This window comes from Pollicipes pollicipes, unplaced genomic scaffold (genome assembly GCF_011947565.3).
Source record: "Pollicipes pollicipes isolate AB1234 unplaced genomic scaffold, Ppol_2.1 Scaffold_1698;HRSCAF=1987_pilon_pilon_pilon, whole genome shotgun sequence".
Lineage (NCBI taxonomy): Eukaryota > Metazoa > Arthropoda > Thecostraca > Pollicipedomorpha > Pollicipedidae > Pollicipes > Pollicipes pollicipes.
Window position 1 is genome coordinate 142,240 of NW_023595979.1, and position 18,226 is coordinate 160,465.

The 18,226-nt window shown below is 63.3% G+C and overlaps 1 protein-coding gene and 1 non-coding gene across 2 annotated transcripts; both read left to right on the forward strand.

Annotated features, from left to right (window-relative positions):
• Nucleotides 1–492: 492 nt before the first annotated feature.
• LOC119095604 (helicase ARIP4) lies at nucleotides 493–15,822 on the forward strand. The gene is made up of 20 exons (XM_037218468.1): nucleotides 493–1,857; nucleotides 2,372–2,616; nucleotides 2,971–3,087; nucleotides 3,601–3,822; nucleotides 4,462–4,621; nucleotides 5,016–5,184; nucleotides 5,397–5,570; nucleotides 6,190–6,358; nucleotides 7,037–7,282; nucleotides 7,493–7,709; nucleotides 8,297–8,495; nucleotides 9,242–9,377; nucleotides 9,900–10,040; nucleotides 11,131–11,315; nucleotides 12,539–12,696; nucleotides 13,332–13,478; nucleotides 13,748–13,818; nucleotides 14,530–14,712; nucleotides 15,172–15,360; nucleotides 15,667–15,822. The coding sequence occupies exons 1-20, from the start codon at nucleotides 1,197–1,199 to the stop codon at nucleotides 15,820–15,822; spliced, it is 3,945 nt and encodes a 1,314-aa protein (XP_037074363.1). The 5' UTR covers nucleotides 493–1,196.
• Nucleotides 10,137–10,209, forward strand: TRNAV-UAC (transfer RNA valine (anticodon UAC)). The gene has a single exon. It is a non-coding gene; the product is annotated as a tRNA-Val (tRNA).
• Nucleotides 15,823–18,226: the final 2,404 nt, after the last annotated feature.

Here is an 18,226-nt window from a genome sequence, read left to right on the forward strand (position 1 = left end):
CGCCGTGCCCGTCCAAGAGCCGTCCGAGCTGCCGGCGCCGCGGGAGCCGGCGCGCGCGCTCGGCGTCCGCCTGCCGCCCGGCATCGCGGCCGTGCCGCTGTCGGAATCCGAGCAGGAGGAGGAGGCTGAGTCAGACGCTGCCGACAGCCGCCCGGCCGACGGCGGCCGGCACGGCTCGGGTGACGCCAGCGTGCAGTCGGCGCCGGCCGACCAGCCGCGCCAGCTCACCCTACAGGAGGCGATGGCTATGTTCCGGCGCCAGTCGGCCCCGCCGGCAGCGCAGCCGACTTCCGCCGCCGGCAGGGTGAGCGCGCCGACGGCCACCTCTGCGCAAGGCAGATCTCGCCCGGAGGAGGGCGAATCGCGATCTGGGGAGGAGGACTCACGCTGTGAGCGAGAGGGGTCAGCCTGGGAGGACGAGTCCAGGCTGGATGAAGAGGACTCCCATATGGGGGACGACGGATATGCACTGGCTGATGATGTGCCCGCGCTCGGAGAATGAGTCACGCCTGGAAGGGGACGAGTCGCGCCCGGACGAGACCCGCTGGGGGGAAGAGTCGCGCCCTGATGATGGACCACACCCGGAAGAAGAGTCATGTGTGGAGGAGGGTGATTCGCGCCCCGAAGTAAACGAATTGCAAGAAGAGGAGGATGAGTCGCGTCGCGGAGGAGACGAATCACGTTTGGAGGGTGGCGATTCTCGCCTTGAAGATGGCGATTCGCGTGTGGAAGAGGACGAGTCTCGCCTGGAAGAAGGCGACTCTCGCCTGGAAGAGGGCGACCCTCACCTGGGAGATGACGAGTGGCGCCCGGCTGAGGGCGCGCCGTCCGCGAAAGACGACGCGCGTGACCAGCCGGGAGAACAAAGCTCGACTTCAGTCGCCGGCTGGGACGGCGCGTCGGATCTCTCCGCGGACGAGCGGGACGGCGGCGACTCTTCGACGTCGACGTCGGTGGCGGCGGCGGGAGGCGCCAACCAGACCGAACCGGCGCCCAGCTCGCCTGGGGACAAGTGCGGCGTGAAGCGAGAACCGGTGGGCAAGGGTCAGGCGGAGGAGGAGGCGACCGGCGCGGCCGGCGAGCCGAGCGCGCTAGTTAAGACCGAGTCGGGCGCTGTGGCCACCGAGACGCTCGACGACTCGATCAAGGCCGAGATCAGTCAGCTGATCAGTGGCGCTGTCCTCGACTCAGAGCTGATGCAGGGCGAGGTGGACGGCACAGCTGAGGACCTCTCCGAGGTCAAGGACATGCTCAGCATGCTGGAGGAGAAACCGGACCTGCTGAACGGCAGTGGCAGCGAGCCGGACGACGCCGACGGCGGCGACGAGCCCGACTCGTCCGACGACAGCGACGCCAGCGAGACCGAGTCGGAGTCGGGCCGGCGCGAGGCCAGCGACGGCGATGGTGACGAGTCTGAGCAGGAGGGCGACGCGCCCGAGAGTCCCAAGCCCAAGAGGCGCAAGAAGAAGGGCCGCAAACGCAAGAAGAAGCGCGCCGAGAGCGGCGGCGACAAGAACGACGACGACGCCGGCCCGCGCAACAAGCGGCGCAACATCCGCCAGATAATCACCGAGGAGAAGCTGGACTCGGAGACGCTGCGCGCGCAGGAGGAGGAGAAGGAGCGCCAGCTGCGCCTGGCCGAGCAGAAGAAGTGGTTCGAGCAGTTCAAGAAGGAGCAAGAGCGCGTAATGGCTGAGAAGCAGCGCGAGGAAGAGGAGCGAGCCGAGCGCGAGGCCGAGGAGCGCAAGGAGCTGCCCGGCAACGACTCGGACGTGATTGTGCTCTCTAGCGACGAGGAGAAACACGACCAGGCCAAGGCCAGGGCCGACCACAACAAGCTGCAGGCCAAGGCCAAAGGTATGTGGGTGGGCTAGTGTAAGTAACATGTCGTGGCCCAGGGTCAGATGTACGCTCATGAAGGCGTAGGGGATATAACAATGTTTTCTTCAGTTCATTTCATTTGGGTAAAACTATCCTTATTATCGTTGCTCCTTGGCAGGCCGGAAACAGAGTTTGGGTTGATGATTTGACGTCACCTTTTTCGTAAGATTTCAACGGTCGACCTCGTCTGTAAATGCTCTTCAGACTGTGCCATGGATGGTTTTGTTCGTCTGTCTTCATCTCTGGCGTTGACGCTATGACCTCGGTCATGGTGCTGTCGTGTGGCGGGTGGGGCGGGCGGACACGCTGCCGACTGGGCGCTGTGCTGGCCGCGACCCCATGCTGATCGCGACGCTGCGCTGATCGCGACGCTGTGCTGACCGGGACGCTGTGCTGGCTGGGCTCTGTGCGGACCGGGGTGCTGTGTTGGACGAAGCGCCGAGCAGATCGGGGCGCTGTGCTGACCGGGGCGCTGTGCTGGCGGCGGCAGACTCGGCTGGCGGCGGCGGTGGCGGCGGCGAGACGAGCGACGACGACATCCAGCTGCTGAGCTCGGGCGAGGAGGAGAAGGACGAGGGTCCCTCCGAGGACACCAACAACTCGGGCTCGCATACCGACGACACGTGCAACGTGCCCGACTCGCTGGGCCGCGTGCTCGTCAACGTGGGCCACCCGCCGGCCGAGATGGACATCTTCATCGCTCCGCAGATCGCGCGCAACATCAAGCCGCACCAGGTCAGCGACCAGCCCCGTGTCGAGACGCGCCCGCGCGTGGCGCGCGCGGCGATGCTGGGAAGTGCCCAGCAGCGGCAGGCAGGCTAGTGTGCCGCTGGCGAGGTGTTGTCTTCATTGTTTCCCAATGTCTTTTTTGTTTCGTGGAGACGAGAGTTTGCTTTAACAATTTTTGTGTGATTCGTTCGTGACTAGGACATTTTGTTTGTTTCCGCTGCACGTGTTAGGGGATATAAACATGATGACCATGAATTTTAAGGGATTCAGTAGGTATTGGTGTCACGCGCGTGCCGTTGCCGCGCCGCCACTTCGTCACGGCAGTGACTCATGCGTATCGTGTCGTTTGGCGCCCCGCAGATCGGTGGTGTTCGGTTTCTGTACGACAATGTTATCGAGTCTCAGGAGCGATGCAAGACCACCCAGGGCTTCGGCTGTATACTGGCCCACTCTATGGGGCTGGGCAAAACCATGCAGGTAAGTCAGTATCACCTTTTGCGCCGGGAAATGAGTGGGTTTCAGGAAAAGACTGTCCATGAGGCAAAGACAAGACGAACTGAGCTCATAGAATCTTGTGAACATATGTTACAGCAGCTGTATCAGTTGAACAGATTATCCAGTGAATGCCTGTGACACGACTATGTTGCAACCAATCCACTGCCATTCAGCCAAGAACAGACGGGCTTTTGCAAATAAATGGAAGGAACAGACTTGTCTAGTACTTGTATTAGTTCGACCATGCAAGTATACCTGTTTAGGGAGTTGTCTCGTCAAGCCTTTGCGTGGTCGGCGCCGACTGCCCGGAGGTCCTGCAATAAAGAACACTCAACAATCGGCTGCGTTAAGCCGGCTGGGATGTCGATCAGCCGGCGCTCGATAATCGCGACTGGGGGCTGAATGACAGGGGCGGCCTGTCGGGAGGGTGTGCATGTGTGTGTGAGCCACGCGTGTACCCGGCGTCGCTGACGGCCGGCCGCTCCGCCTCCGCAGACGGTCACGTTCTCGGACATCTTTCTGCGCCACACCGGCCACCGGACCGTGCTCATCATCGTGCCCATCAACACCATCCAGAACTGGCTGAACGAGTTCAATTACTGGCTGCCGGACGCCAACACGTACTCGCCGCTGGCGCAGGGCGGCGAGGTGCGGCCGCGCCACTTCTCCGTCAGCATGCTGAACGACAGCCACCGTACGCTACAGGCGCGCGCCAAGGTGAGACCGCGCTGCCGTGTGTGGGGGCGCCCTGGTAGCCGGCCGAGGGCGTGGTGCGAGGCTGACGGGCTGCAGACCGCCGGGGTGATCCGGCCGCGGCGGCAGGCCGCTCCTCTGACCAGTCTGTTGGTCTGGTCAGGCGTCGTCCCGGGAGCGACGGCCGAGCATGTCTTATCGCCGCTCTCAGACTAGCGATCCAGCGCGTCTTGCCTCAGCGACTGGGTGCGCCGGTGGCGGACGCCGCTGCGAGGTGACCTCCCGGCGGCCGTGGTCTCGGCTCACCGGTCCGCCCGCTCTGACTGCCGCTCGCTCGGCCGGCCACTGTCGGATGGAGCCGCTGGACGGCCGGCGCGGTCTGCCCGCTCTGACTGCCGCTCGCCCTGCCGGCCGCTGTCGGATGGAGCCGTTGGACGGCCGGCTGACGCAGTCCGCCCGCTCTGACTGCCACTCGCCCTGCCGGCCGCTGTCAGATGGAGCCGCTGGACGGCCGGCCGGCGCGGTTCGCCCACTCTGACCACCGCTCGCTCGGCCGGCCGCTGTCGGATGGAGCCACTGGACGGCCGGCGCGGTCCGCTCGCTCTGACGGCGTCGGCCGGCGCCGGTCCGGAGGCGGTGCTGACACGTCGCGCGCCGCCGCAGGTGATTGCTGACTGGTACCAGGAGGGAGGCGTGCTGCTGATTGGCTACGAGCTGTACCGGCTGCTCAACATCAGCTCTTCGCGCGCCGCCCGCAAGAAGAAGCGCAAGGACGGCTCGGACGACCTGGAGGCCGAGGCGCGCGAGAAGCGCCTGCTGGACGGTGAGTGGCGGCCGACGGCCGACGGGCGGGTCCGGCTGACCGACGGGACTGTTGCGTAACCGTCCGGAGGTGGAGCTCCGGCCCGCATCCGGATATGACCGCCGATGTGTAGGCGACGTCTGTGGGGGAGGGGGGGGGGGGGCAAAGGCGCCTTGCGCACAGGTTAGGGTGCTAGCGTCTATTTGCCGCGTATGGCTAAAGCTGACGCCAACGATACGGCCAGGAGCTCCCTGGCAGCGTGGACGTATTTAATTTTTGAATGTATCACACAACTTACATTGGAAGACGTGCACTCCTTTACCACCTCACGCATAGCAAGGGCACCGGATGAGTCGAGTGCGCGCACCTGGCAGGTACTCGCTGTGAGCGGGACTCTGACCCGCCCACTCCACAGGCATCAAGGTGGCCATCACGCGACCGGGCCCCGACCTGGTGATCTGCGACGAGGGGCACCGCATCAAGAACGCCGGTGCCAGCATCTCGCAGGCGCTGAAGAGCATCCGCACGCGTCGCCGGCTGGCGCTCACCGGCTACCCGCTGCAGAACTGCCTGGTCGAGTACTGGTGAGTGGCGGCGCTGCGGCGGCCGCGGGACGAGCCGCCCGCTGGTGGGGCGAGGCCGGGAGGCAGACGTGCCGGGCGGCCGTCGTCTCGGCGTGTCGGCCTCTGTCCGTGCCCGGCTTCGGTCGGCGGACGACGCCGGCGGTGCGGCCGCGGGCGTCATCGGCGGGATGCAGGCCGGGCTGGCGATGACCCCGCCTTCGCGCCGCCGCCAGGTGCATGGTGGACTTTGTGCGGCCCAACTTCCTCGGCACCAAGGCCGAGTTCAACAACATGTTCGAGCGGCCCATCTCCAACGGCCAGTGCGTGGACTCGACGCCGTCAGACATCCGTCTGATGCGGTTCCGGGCGCACGTGCTGCACTCGCTGCTGGAGGGTCTGGTGCAGAGGTCAGTCGGTGCCCCGGCCCGCTGGGCTCGCTGGCTCCGGCCAGTCTGTTCCACCCGGGCGGCAGCTGGCGCTCGAGCTCCTACGCCGACTGCTGCCGTGCTGACGGGCGCTGAATGGATATTATGCTGCGGTCATCTGGCGAATAATATGCAGAGATTTGTGTGTGGGAGATCAGGTTTGCTCGCAATCACTAGCAATGGAGGATCTTACCTGGTGCGTTCGTTTCGCTCTTGCCGTCTCGCTGGACGTGCTAGCTACCTGCGCCCTTTGCATTGGCCTTGGGGCTCACATTTCCGGGATGTTGATTGTTTGAATCGCGATATCGCCGCGACATTGCCGATTTTACCTATTTTGCCGCGATATTGCCGGCCACTCCGGCGGCATTATTGCGAACTTATGCGCACACCCCTAACTCGCCTGACCGCCTGTCTGCCTTGGCCTGTCTGGCCGGCTCATGTTCGCATCTCCTCGTCCGGGCCTTGAGTGCAGAGTAGTTTCAGAAGGTAATGATACGTGAATTATTTGAACAGATCATTTTCGGGACTCGTCTCAGTCGGGCCAGGTACTCAGTCATCATCACTTGGATCGGCCCCATGACGTGTTTGTGCGGCGTTTCAGGCGAAGCCACGCGATCCTGCAGGCGACGCTGCCCAAGAAGGAGGAGTACGTGTGCCTGCTGCGCATGACCCCGCTGCAGCGCGCCCTCTACCAGCGCTACATACTCGACCTGACCTCGCGCAACGGCCACTCGCCCAACCCGCTGCGCGCCTTCGTTGTCAGCTGCAAGGTACGCGTGCGGCGCGCAGTCTCTGTGTGTCCGTGTACGCAGCGCCGGGGCGGCCGAATGGGCGCCGATCGCGGCCACCCCCAGACGGCGTGCTGGTGGTGGGGGCGGGGAGAGGAGGTGTAGATGAAGACGCGCCAGGCGCGGTGGGTGGGGCGTTGCGCCTCCCAGACCAGCGTCGCACCACTGTCTCGGTTTAGAGCCTGTTGCAGCTCTATGCAGGATGGTGTTGTTGCAGTGAAAATCTGCTACTTGGTGTACCATCTTTATCAGTCTGCTGCTGTGTACCATCGTCCCATCATGTAATCACGTGACTTGATGGGTTCCACTTGGACTGTAGATGAACTTGCATTCACCCAGACATGTGCACCATGTTAAATGGCGTGCATCTCCCTCTAGGCAGTGATCTGCATTACGTTGTCATCTGGCTATGATTACTGGAGCTTAGTCCCAGTTGGGCCTCGAATGTGTGTCGACCCGTACACTGTGTATGGCCTGCAGAAAAGCATGTACTTCGCATTGAGCACGTGTCCACTCAAGCACTTCCACCAACGTGCTGACCGCCTAGCATCATGTCTCGCGACTCAGACTAAAGTACTTCCGATCTGGAACTACCTGGATGTCCCGCACACCATAGTTCAGATATGGAGCCACCTGGACATCCCGCACACTCTGCTTCAGATTTGGAACCACCCGGACATCCTGTACAACCTGCTGAAGAAGAAAATGGCGGACGACGACCTGGACCTGGACGAGACGAACGACAGCAGCGGCACGCCGGGCCGCGGCCGCCGACCAGCTGCGGCGCCGCCGGCCGCTGGACCGGCTGGACCCGCTGGTCCCGCCGGTCCCCCCTCACAGATGCCACTCGACTCGAACCCGTTCGAGAAGGCGCCCAAGGAGGACGGCTTCATCAACTACGACTGGGTGAGCGTGGTCTGGGGCACCACTGTGGCGTTGGAGAATGTAGCGTCACGAAGTCGTTTAGTCAAGCATCTGTTCGTGTAGAACATTTTAGCTGCTTCCGTTGTTGGGTTCATGCAGTTTTTTTATTATCTTTCCGAACTGTTGCGTTCTGGCTATGGCTCTGTTGGGCCCTGACTGCCAAATGAGTGACTGAATTCGTGCGGTTTGCAGGCCCAGGATATGATGCAGGGCTACATTCCCGGCCAGATAGAGAACTCCACCAAGATGATGGTGTTCAAAGTGCTGCTGGAGGAGACGGTCCGGCAGGGCGACAAGATGCTGCTGTTCAGCCAGTCCCTGTTCACGCTCAACATCATCGAGGAGTTCCTGCAGCAGACGCTGGTGCCGGGCCGCAATGACAAGTGGATGCTGAACCACACCTACTTCCGTGAGTCGGGCGGACGGACGCCGCCGGCCGCTCGCCTGGCCTCGGCCACTGCCTCTCTCCCGCTGCACTCATCTGGCTTTTGAAAATCAAGGAGTCAGAGTCAATGGTGCGGCCTTGGCAATGGTAGGTGTCCCATAGCTTCACAGCAGTGTCGCCGTATGTTCCGCGTGCCACGTTTGCTCTCCGAGGTGCCAGTTTACGTTGGCGGCATCTGTATCGTGGGGCTGCCTTGCCATGACGCGACGACAGCTCCTGATGGTGATTACCCACAGTGTACGCCTCTCCGTGTGTATTCTTGTGCCCTGCGTCTCCGGTCGCCTCCGCATCACTGGTTGCAGGTTTTGACGGCTTCACGGACGTCCTGCTAGGCGCGGCCGAGTTTGTTGTGCGCTCCGCAGTCCTCTCCGGCTTCATCAGCGCCGCTCTGCTCGTTGGGTTCGGATGTGCCGCGTGCCTGGCGGGCCTGGGCGCTCCCACCGTCCCCGCTGTGACCGGTGTATCGCCATCTTCATCCGCCGCCGCCGCTGCCATACCGCTCCGCCGTGGCCAGCGGGCGGGCGTGCTTATCCGTGCGGTGTGATGGCCAGGTCTGGACGGCTCCACCACCGGCCTGGAGCGCGAGAAGCTCATCAGCGAGTTCAACGCCAACCCGGCCGTGCCGCTGTTCCTCGTGTCGACGCGCGCCGGCAGCCTGGGTGTCAACCTGGTGGGCGCCAACCGCGTGCTGGTGTTTGACGCCTCCTGGAACCCCTGCCACGACACGCAGGCCGTCTGCAGGGTCTACAGGTCAGGGGCGGTCTCGGGCTGGCTGTGGGGCTGCGTGTGGCCCGCGGGCTGACTGTGGGGCTGTGTGTGACCTGCGGGCTGGCTGTGGGGCTGCAGGTGGCCGCGGGCTGGCTGTGGGGCTGCGTGTGGCCCGCTGGCCGGCTGTGGAGCTGCGTGTGGCCCGCGGGCTGACTGTGGAGCTGTGTGTGACCCGCGGGCTGGCTGTGGGGCTGCGTGTGACCCGCGGGCTGGCTGTGGAGCTGTGTGTGACCCGCGGGCTGACTGTGGAGCTGTGTGTGACCCGCGGGCTGGCTATGGGGCTGCAGGTGGCCGCGGGCTGGGTGTGAGGCTGCAAGATCGCGCTGTTGGCTGTGGTCTGAATATGTCGACTCAAATACCTTTGGAAGCTGTTGACTTGGGATTTGTCAAGATTGAATTGGCTTGGTTATTCGTGCGTTCTGTCTTCGTTCTGGTGGTGAATGCCTGATAAATTCCTCTCTCATTCACGTAACTCGTGACCTCTCTATGTGTCTGCTTGTAATTGTTTGCGTTTGCAAGCATACTTCCCCAGTTGTGGTATGTGTTGTGGTTCTTCGACAGTAGCATACCAGGGACGTCACGGCGGAGTGTCTTTCCGAGGGCAGCCGGCCAGTGTCGTGTGAGACACGCGGGCTGCCGCTCGGGTCCGCGCGTGTCGCTCCGCTCGTCTGAAGTGGCCGCCGCCGCCGGGTGCCGCCCTGACCTCTGTCGCCCCTCCCCGCCGCCAGGTTCGGCCAGCAGAAGCAGTGCTTCATCTACCGGCTGGTGACGGACAACTGCCTCGAGCGGCGCATCTACGACCGCCAGCTCAAGAAGCAGTCCATGTCCAACAGGATCGTCGACGAGACCAACCCGGATAACATGGTACGCTGCCGGCCGGCGCCGGCCTCCAGCCTGGGCCTATCCAGGTCACAGATGCTCGAGACAGGTGCTCGCCGACGGGGACAAGTCGGCAGTGCAGTGCGGCTGCACGTGTCGTCTGCAGTGTAGATGGGAGTGAACGCAGACACAGTCAGGAATGGTCAGCAGAGGTGGCATGGTGTGTTTGGGGAGTGTTGTACTTGGGAGTGAATACTGACACAGTTAGGAACAGTCACTAGCTGAGGCGTGGTGCGTTTGGAGGGTGTCGTACTTGTACGCGGTTTTGAGCGGCATTCTGTACGTGTAGGACAGGAGGTCCTCAGGTCTTGACTCTGTGTGGTAAAAAGTTCACATCCTGCAGCCTGCTTTGAAAGCCTGACACGCCCAATCTGGAGCGACGACTCGGCTACAGTCTCCAGTCAGTCTCCACCGTACACGCGTGACCCGGGTCAGATGCCGGAGCCGCCACGAACCCCCGCTGAGTGCTGCACCGCCCGACTGAGACGCTGCTGGCCCAACCTGCAGGTCACCACGCAGAACCTGAACCGGCTGTTGGACCCAAATGAGGATGACCCGCCGCCGGCCGCCATCTCGCCCGATCCGGACAAGTACGACGACCCGGTTCTGCTCACCGTCATCGAGCGGCTTGGCCACCTGTTCTCCCAGGTGGGACTCCGCGCGCGCGCGCGCACCCGGCCGCCGTATGTCTGCCATACGCGCGCGCCCGGCCGCCATATGTCTGCCATGCAGTCTGTCTGCCGGGCTTCTGTAGTGTAGTGGTTATCACGTCCGCTTTACACGCGGAAGGTCCCCGGTTCGAACCCGGGCGGAAGCAAGTTTATGGGTACTGGTGCTCTGGAAAGGGATGCCCGCTGAAAGGTTATCGCTTTGGCATCCGTCTGCTTGAGTCGAGGAAGATCTTGGGTCAGATTTCTGGCAGGTTCATACGGGTCGTCGGAATTAGGTGGCATGAATGACCTTGCCGGAGGCTGACGTGGGTCGTTTTGCTATACGCGTATAAGGGTGTGGGTTCGAATCCGATTGGAATCGAATTTACGGGTTTGGTAACGTTACAACGTTACATTCTGCTTTCTAAAAGGTTACAGATTGCCATACGTCACCGCGTATGCTTGATTGCTGGCGACTTTTTCCTGCGCAGTGTTGTGGTGCAGTGCAAGGCGGAAAAACGAAAAAGTAGCGTAATGTTGGAACCGATAAGATTCCGCAACGCGCTCCACACTGCAGCCTTCGTGCGAGACGGGAGGTAGCGCCGCCCTTTGGTAGATTAGCGCTCGCATTTCAGTCAACAATTTCCGCTCATCGGAGCGAATCACTGCGAAACACGCCATTGTCTGCCATGTCAACTAGATGGGTTTTTCGTCGGTGATTTTGTAAGTGCGCGTGGTTTTGGCTACTTTTAGGTCCTTTCCGCCCTGCGATGTTACGCCACGCGACGACAAGTGGCCAGTGTTGGTCGGCCGATACACACGTACTGTCCCGGTGGGACGCGGACCCCTGACCCTCGTCCTACATTGGGTGACCCAGCTTGCCGCCACATTGTGCTTCACGGTATGAGCCACTAGCCCTGCGTGATGCAGCACGTGCGTGCCATTGTGCGGCTCGGTTTGTGAGTAGTGTGCCGCTGGATGGCATGCGTGCGCTGCTTTGGTATCTTTTTTTCCTGTCTGCGGTATCTCGGGCCGCGCGTGCGGAGGACGCATGTGCTGACGGGCGCTCCCCCCGCGGCGGTCGGCAGGAGCCGTTCGAGCACGACGCCCAGCTGGTGGACCGACAGGACAAGCGGCTGACTCAGGCAGAGAAGCGCCTGGCCAAGCGCAGCTACGAGCTCGAGAAGAAGGCGGCCAACACGGGCGGCTACAACCGGCCCAACTACCAGGCCTACCACCCCCGTCAGGGGCCCGGCTCGCTGCCCATGTACAGGTCAGTGTCGCGGCGTGTTGGGGCGACTGACGTGTCACCCAGCCAGGGGCCGGGCTCTTTGCCCATGTCCATGTCAGAGACAGGACGATTTGATGTGGGGCGCATCACGCTGGATTCTAAACCAATCACCACGGACATTGATCGCATTTCCATTGATGACCCATTGATTGACTGGTTGGCCAGTGGATCGTGGCTAGACGCAGCAAATAGTCAATGTCGTTACCCGGGCGCGAGCGCCATGTCCAGCGCGTCTTTACGCCAAGGGCGTCACTTCTGCGGCCGTCCGCGTATTCGTGAGGCACGCTCTCCTGAGCGGCGTTCGATTCACGCCGGCTCTGATAGTCCGCCGTGACTCAAGAAGCTAGCTCCTGTGTTGTTTTTTCTTCTTGAACGTAGGCCGAGCGTTTTGGACCTCACAGGGCTGACGTGTGTTTGCATGATGGTGATATGATCTTTGACGGAGAAATGGTATGCGATTGATTGTAACTTCCGGCTGTTCACACCGGCTCTGATAGTCCGCTGTGACTCAAGAAGTTAGCTCCTATGTTGTTTTTTCTTCTTGAACGTAGGCCGAGCGTTTTGGACCTCACAGGGCTGACGTGTGTTTGCATGATGGTGATATGATCTATGACGGAGAAATGGTATGCGATTGCTTGTGATGGTTTTGTGGGTACTCATTATTTTGAGAACATTCTAAGGGAGAATGGTCTTTACAGTCGAGACCATTTTTTGTATGATCCAGTTGTTTTGTGGTTGTTAAGCGGGAATGTGCCAGACATGACTCGTATGGATTGACGGGCTGAACCCAGTGCAACGGTGAACAAATATCTGAAGTTTGCTGAAGCATGGTCGCCACTTTGGTCAAGGCAAATTTTTGACAGGCGCAAAGAAGTCCTTTGACTACCATTGGAGTAATTGTAACAGTGACCTTATACTAGCTGTGGGTGTCCACCAGGTGACGGTGCCGAGCACTAGCCAGACTGCTTGAAGTTGAACTTAACAGCCGTGTGATACCGAAACAGGACCAACATGTCTAGCTCATGTAACAGCCTGCCCTGCCCTGCCCTGCTCACCCTGCCCGGCCCGTCTAGTCTAAAAAAGCCCCAGCAGCATCTTGACCCTAACATTCAAATTCACAAGTGCCAGCGATCCACCCGGCCCTCCGTGTTGGTCGGGCGGCTGCTGCCGCGCGACCTATCGTCACCAACGCGTCTGCTCGGCAGGGGAATGTACAACAAGCCGGTGGCGAACGTGCGTCCGATGATGGTGGGCGGTCGGATGGTGCAGCGGCCGGGCGTGGGCCAGTTCGGCCCGTCCCGGCTCTCCACGGAGCAGCTGACCCGCCAGGGCGTCTCCATGTCGCACATCACCGTGCCCAAAGGTGAGCAGACGGGAGGCGCTACCGCCCGGGCAAGCGCGCCCGGGCCAGCCGCCCGGCGCCAGCGCCGCTGGGACGGCGGCCCGGACGGGGGGAGGGGGGGGGCCACTTGCTCGATCTGGACAAGCAGCTGAATGTGTTTGATGCCCTGTGCCGCTTCTGTGGTCAGCTTCCCGCGATTAGGCGGCCAGGGCCTCGTTCCGACTGCGTCTCTGTGGGCGGCTCCGTGAGGGGAACGTTCGGGTCGGCCGGCTCTTACAGTACATAGAGCAGCGGAGAGCGGAGAGCCGACCCGTACAGAACGTCAACCCGGGAGATGCGCGTGTGTCTGTGCCATAGCACCGCAGACGGCACCAGACCAGTACGGATGGCTGGCTCTAGAGCGGCGTTTTGGCCGAGTGTCAGAGCTCTGCCGTGACGTCGCGTCACATGGCTACCGTGGAGTCACGACGACACTGAAGGCTGCCTCTGGTTTCGGCACCAGCGAAGCCTTGTCGGCTCTTGGCACGCACCAAGGGCAGCTAAACGGGTGTTTGTGCTATGCTGGTGCCAGCATTGCGGAGAGTCTGGTCTCGCGTCGGCGCGCGATCCGGCCGTGACCTGGCGCGTGCTGACGTGCGCCGCTCCCTCCGCCGCAGATGTGACCATACCGACGGGCTCCGGTGACGGCGAGCCCATCCACCTGCGCGCCGGCCAGACGGTGCTCGTCATCCGCACGGCCAAGGGCGTCTACCTGCGCCTGCAGGACGGCCGCATCATCGCCATCCGCATGCCGCCCGGCGCAGGTGGGTGGCTGTAGGCTGGACGGACGCGCTGCCGCGCTCGCCGCAGCCGGACGTTGGCTCGTCTCGCTGCGTTTGCGTCGGGTAAAAGTGAATGTGTGTTATAGTTTTAAGTGGCCTCGGGACGTGTTTGTTTCTCCCGGTTCGCGTTAGCTTGATCGTTGTGCATGTTGCCGTTGCCGTATTTGGGCCCTCTCGGTCTGCTGTCTGCGCCACCTGCCGGTCGTCGTGTTCGCTCAGCGCCAGCTCACGCGGCTGTCTGCCTCCGCCAGAGGGCCGGAGCGTGCCGGACCTGCTCAACTCGAACCGCTATCAGTCGCGGGCGCCGCAGCCGCAGCCGTCGGCGGCCAGCCAGCCGGGGCCGTCGGGCATCCGGCTGCCGCGCGGCATCACCGTCGAGCGGGTGCCGGCCGGCGGCGGTGGCCAGGCGCGAGCGGCGCCCGGCGGCGGCGGGGCGGCCTGGACGCGCCGCGCCGCACCGCTGCCCCTGCCGCGCGCCGCCGTCAGCCGCTCGGCGCCGCGCTCCGACTCGGACGGCGGCGACGGCTCGCTCAGCATCTCCTCGCTGCTCGCCAAGCCGGAGCCGGCGGCGCCGGCGGCGACCGCGCCCTCGGCCGAGCGGCCGTCGTCGGCCGAGCCCGGCTCGCCGGCCGAGTCGGCGGCCGGCGCGGCGCTCCAGTACCTGGACCGGGCGCTGGCCGGGCCGGAGGAGGCGGCGGGCGACGCCGAGCCGGCGCGGGACGAGCCGCCGTCTGACCCGCTGGCGCGGTTGCAGAGCATGGCGGCCGCTGCGAGTGGAGACGCACCGGCGCAGCGGCCGCCACCCGATGACAAGGCGATGTCTGCGCAGCCGCAGCAGCAGCAGGAACAACAGCAAAAACAGCAGGAGCAGCTGCAGATGCAGCAAGAACAACAACGGCAGCTGCAGCAGGAGCAGCATCTGCAGCAGTCACAGGATCGACTTCAGCAGCAACAGCAGGAGCAGCATCGCCAGCACCAGGAGCGGCAACAGCAGCAACGCCTGCACCAACAGCAGCTTTTGTACGGGCAGCAGGGTCAGGTGCTGGCCGAGGAGGCGGTCGGCAAGCCGAGCAACCAGCAAACGGACAGCGAGCTTATGGACACTCACATTTTCGACCTGAGTCACAAACCTGGCTTGAGTAAGCGGCCGGGGCCGGAAACCAGCGACCAGTCGCTCGAGCTGCAGGCGTCGCGCCTGTCGCAGCAGCACCTGTCCGTCCAGCAGCCGGAGCAGCCGCCGCACGGCCAGCTGGCGTTGGGCGGCCGGCTGGACCAGCAGCTGGCCGGCCCCGTCATGGAGCCGGAGGCGCCGCCGTCGGCCATGGCGCGGCTGGACCAGCGGCTGGGGCTGCAGCAGGGCCACCTGCTGGGCCAGCCGCACGATCTGTCCGTGCACGGCCAGCAGCCGGGGCCGTCGTTCTCCGAGCCGCCGCGCTACGGGCCGCCGTCGGCGCCGCAGTTCGGCCACCAGTCGGCGCTGCAGGCGGCGCGCGCCCGGCCCGCCGACCACCCGTTCGGCGGCGGTCAGCGCGAGACGGGCCCGCCCGGCCACCGCCCGAGGGGCCAGCACCGCAAGCAGCAGCACCAGCAGCAGCAGCAGCAACAACAACAGCTGCTGCCGCCGCAGTCGGTGCAGCAGCAGAGCCAGCAGAGCCACCAGCTGGCGCCACCGCAGCCGCCGGCGCAGATGGGCGGCATCGACGACCTGATCGCGGGCTTCGACTTGAGCCGGCCGGCGTACAGCGCGCCGGCGCAGATTCCGGCGTTCCCGGGCGGCGGCAGCGCGCCGCTGCCGTCGTTCTCGACCGTGTCGCAGCTGCCGCTGCCCTCGTTTTCGAGCGTGTCGGGCGGCTCGACCGAGCCGGCGCCGCTACCGACGCCGGCGCCGCTGCCGACGCCGGCGCCGCGCGAGCCGCCATCGCTGCCGATGGAGCCGGCCGCGCCGGCCGCCTCCCGGCTGGCCGACGACGCGTTCTCGTGGGGCGAGCTGGGTCAGCAGTACGGCTACTCCGGCTACCCGCCCTACAGCATGGGCGGGTACCCGGCCCACAGCCAGCCGGCGGCGGCCGGCTACGGCGCGCCCGCCGTGCCCGCCTCCTACCCCGGCTACGGCCTGTACGGCGCGCCCATGGCGGGCTATGCGCCGTACCGGTACCCGGCCGGCTACCAGGCATTCGGGGCGCCGCCGTTCTCGGCCGGGTTCGGCCTGCCACAGCAGCGGTTCGAGCCGTACCACAGCGAGGCGACGGCGGCGGCGGCGGCGGCCGACTACGCGCTGCAGATGGCGGGCCCGGCCGGCGAGCCCGCCTTCCGTCGGCCGCAGTAGACGGGCCGGTCGCACTGTGTATAGTGGCACCCGGCGAGGCACTGACGCTGCGCCCCTGTCCGGCAGCCGACATTCACTTGTTTCCACGGGACCTAGGTACTTTACCCATATTTTAATCGTTGCCAAAGGGCTGTTTCTGGCACTCTGTGCTTTGATGTGCTTGAACACTTGTTATTTCTAGTCTTGCAAAGTGTTAGCGTTGCTTTGGACGTTTTAATGGTGTGTGGTATGGCTAGATGGCATTTATGTCAGGAGGGTGAATGGCACAGCGTGATTGTGATCGTGTCTCCACCGTGCGCTCTGGTGCACACATCGCTTGCATCATGCGAACGTGTAATGAGGCTCGTCTTTCTTTTTGAATATTTTCTCACCATCCGGCACCATGAGGTATGAACGCGGACCCGTACTTGATCGGTTTCGGTTGTGTTTGCTAGCCGTTGACATTATGTCGGGCAGGCGGCTTCGGCCGCCGCCGGGTCGGTGCACTGCGCCTCTGGCGGCGGCGGCGGCAGCGGCAACGTGCCTCTGTGAGGCGAGCCGCCTCTCGGTGTGGTCCTCGCGCGTCTCTAGAACGTCTCAGGTGTCCTCTGTGTTTGTTGACGCGCGTCGTCTGTCGGCACGCCGTGTCCCCGGCCGGCCGCCCGTGCTCCGGTCGTGTGCGTGGTCGGACATCCCTGGATTCAGTGTAATAATATACGGCATGATCTGGCGTGTATTTAGACCGGTGTATATGTGCGATCCGTCTGCCCCCCCCCCCCCCCCCCCTCCCCCGGCAGGCCGCGGGTTGCGTGGCCAACGATGGTAGGCGGAAAGGTGACGACGCGGGCGCAAGAAGGTAGACGCCAGGAGTGACCTGAAAATGATTGGTTGGTAGTCGCAAAAGTGCCGCTCAGTGAAGGCACGAGAGACAGCGCCAAGGCGCCAAGCACCGTGGCCGGGGTGTCTTGAGGCAGACACACTGGTCCCGGCAGAGTCGCGGTGTGTCGGCGCAACGGCCGGGATTTAAGATGGCCGTGTGTTTGTCGCATGGACTGACGCATCACGCGTGTCCGGACAGGTTCAGATTTCGCGAAGGGTAACTGCGGTGTGGTGCGACTCATCGGTTGTCGCCAGCCTTCTCATCATCACTTACCAGGCACGCTGTTAGCTGATATTAACAAACAGAGATTACTGATATTAACAAGCAGTTGTTTTATGGCGATGAGGATGTTCGTAGGCAGGCTGTGGCCAACAACATTCCTTCACCGCATTGATGCTAATTGAACAAAGCCTTACCCGCAACATCAATCACTAGCGCGTGCCACTTCCCCCGGCTTGATCCAGCACTGCACGCTCCGCCTTGTCACACTCGGCCCGGCGTTCCGCCGAAGAGTAATCCGTCCGTGAGCATAGACAAACGGCACATGCACAACGAACGCTCGGCGCTGGCAGTGGGCTGCCGCTGAACTGACGTGAAATTCATATGCCACGCCGCGTACCATCCCGCATGTAAAAACCCGCGCCTGGAGTCTGGACATCCGCGCCCACGCCCTAGAGGCAGTGGGTCTTGACCCAGGCCACCTCGAACCTGTCAGGTATGGGGGCTTCCAGTCCGGCCAGCTTGTATTCCTCGATGTCGATCCAATCGAGGATGTCCTGCACGAATGGATAGAAGCCGAGCTCCTGTAGGCGAAGCAGGCTTTGGTACAGACGGCGCAGGCGCGGCACGCCGCCTCCGGCCGCCATCTCCTCGCTCAGGTCCAGCCGCACGGCCAGCTGGCGCACGTTCTCGGCCAGCGTGCGCGGCGCCTCGTCCAGCAGCCGCGTCAGCGCCGGCTCGTCCAGCGTCAGCGCCAGCGCCAGCTGGCGCCGGTCGTGACTGAGCTGGCGCACCAACTCGTCGAGGCGTGCGGCGGCGTGGCGCACGGCCATCGTGTGGTGGTGCACGGGCCCCGGCGGCCGCTCGTCCGGCCCGAACGAGTGCACTTCACAGCCGAACGCCTCGGCGGCTTTGTCGAACGAGGCGTCGGCCGCCTCGCGCACCGAGTACACCAGGCACCGGGCGCCGGCCAGCGCAAACTCGGGGTCGAAGCACGCGTGTTTGCCGCCCCGCAGTACGGAGGTGTTGTCGCCTCGTGGCACCTGCAACACGTCCTACAGCCGTCACCGCTGAAGTCGCACCAGGCACCGGTGCAAGGGCACCAAATGGCCACGCCTTTTGCCGTTCTCTAGATTGCGAAGCATGCTGTCAAATAACAGTGAACTATCGCGTCTTAGCCTTATGGTGGATTGCTTACAAAATTGGTGCCGGACTTTCCAATCAGCATATTATTACTTCGTTTTCGCACGATCAGAACGATCTACGATCATAGGCTGTGCATTGCATTCGTTGGGAAGTCCCTCCTGATGTAAAGCTGCATATTTT

Excerpts from the sequence above, each read along its gene's own strand:
- LOC119095604 (XM_037218468.1), top strand. The coding sequence starts at position 1,197 with ATGCAGGGCGAGGTGGACGGCACAGCTGAGGACCTCTCCGAGGTCAAG. Across the intron at positions 5,571-6,189 it reads CTGGAGGGTCTGGTGCAGAG|GCGAAGCCACGCGATCCTGC; the intron begins GTCAGTCGGTGC and ends GCGGCGTTTCAG. Across the intron at positions 7,710-8,296 it reads GCTGAACCACACCTACTTCC|GTCTGGACGGCTCCACCACC; the intron begins GTGAGTCGGGCG and ends TGTGATGGCCAG.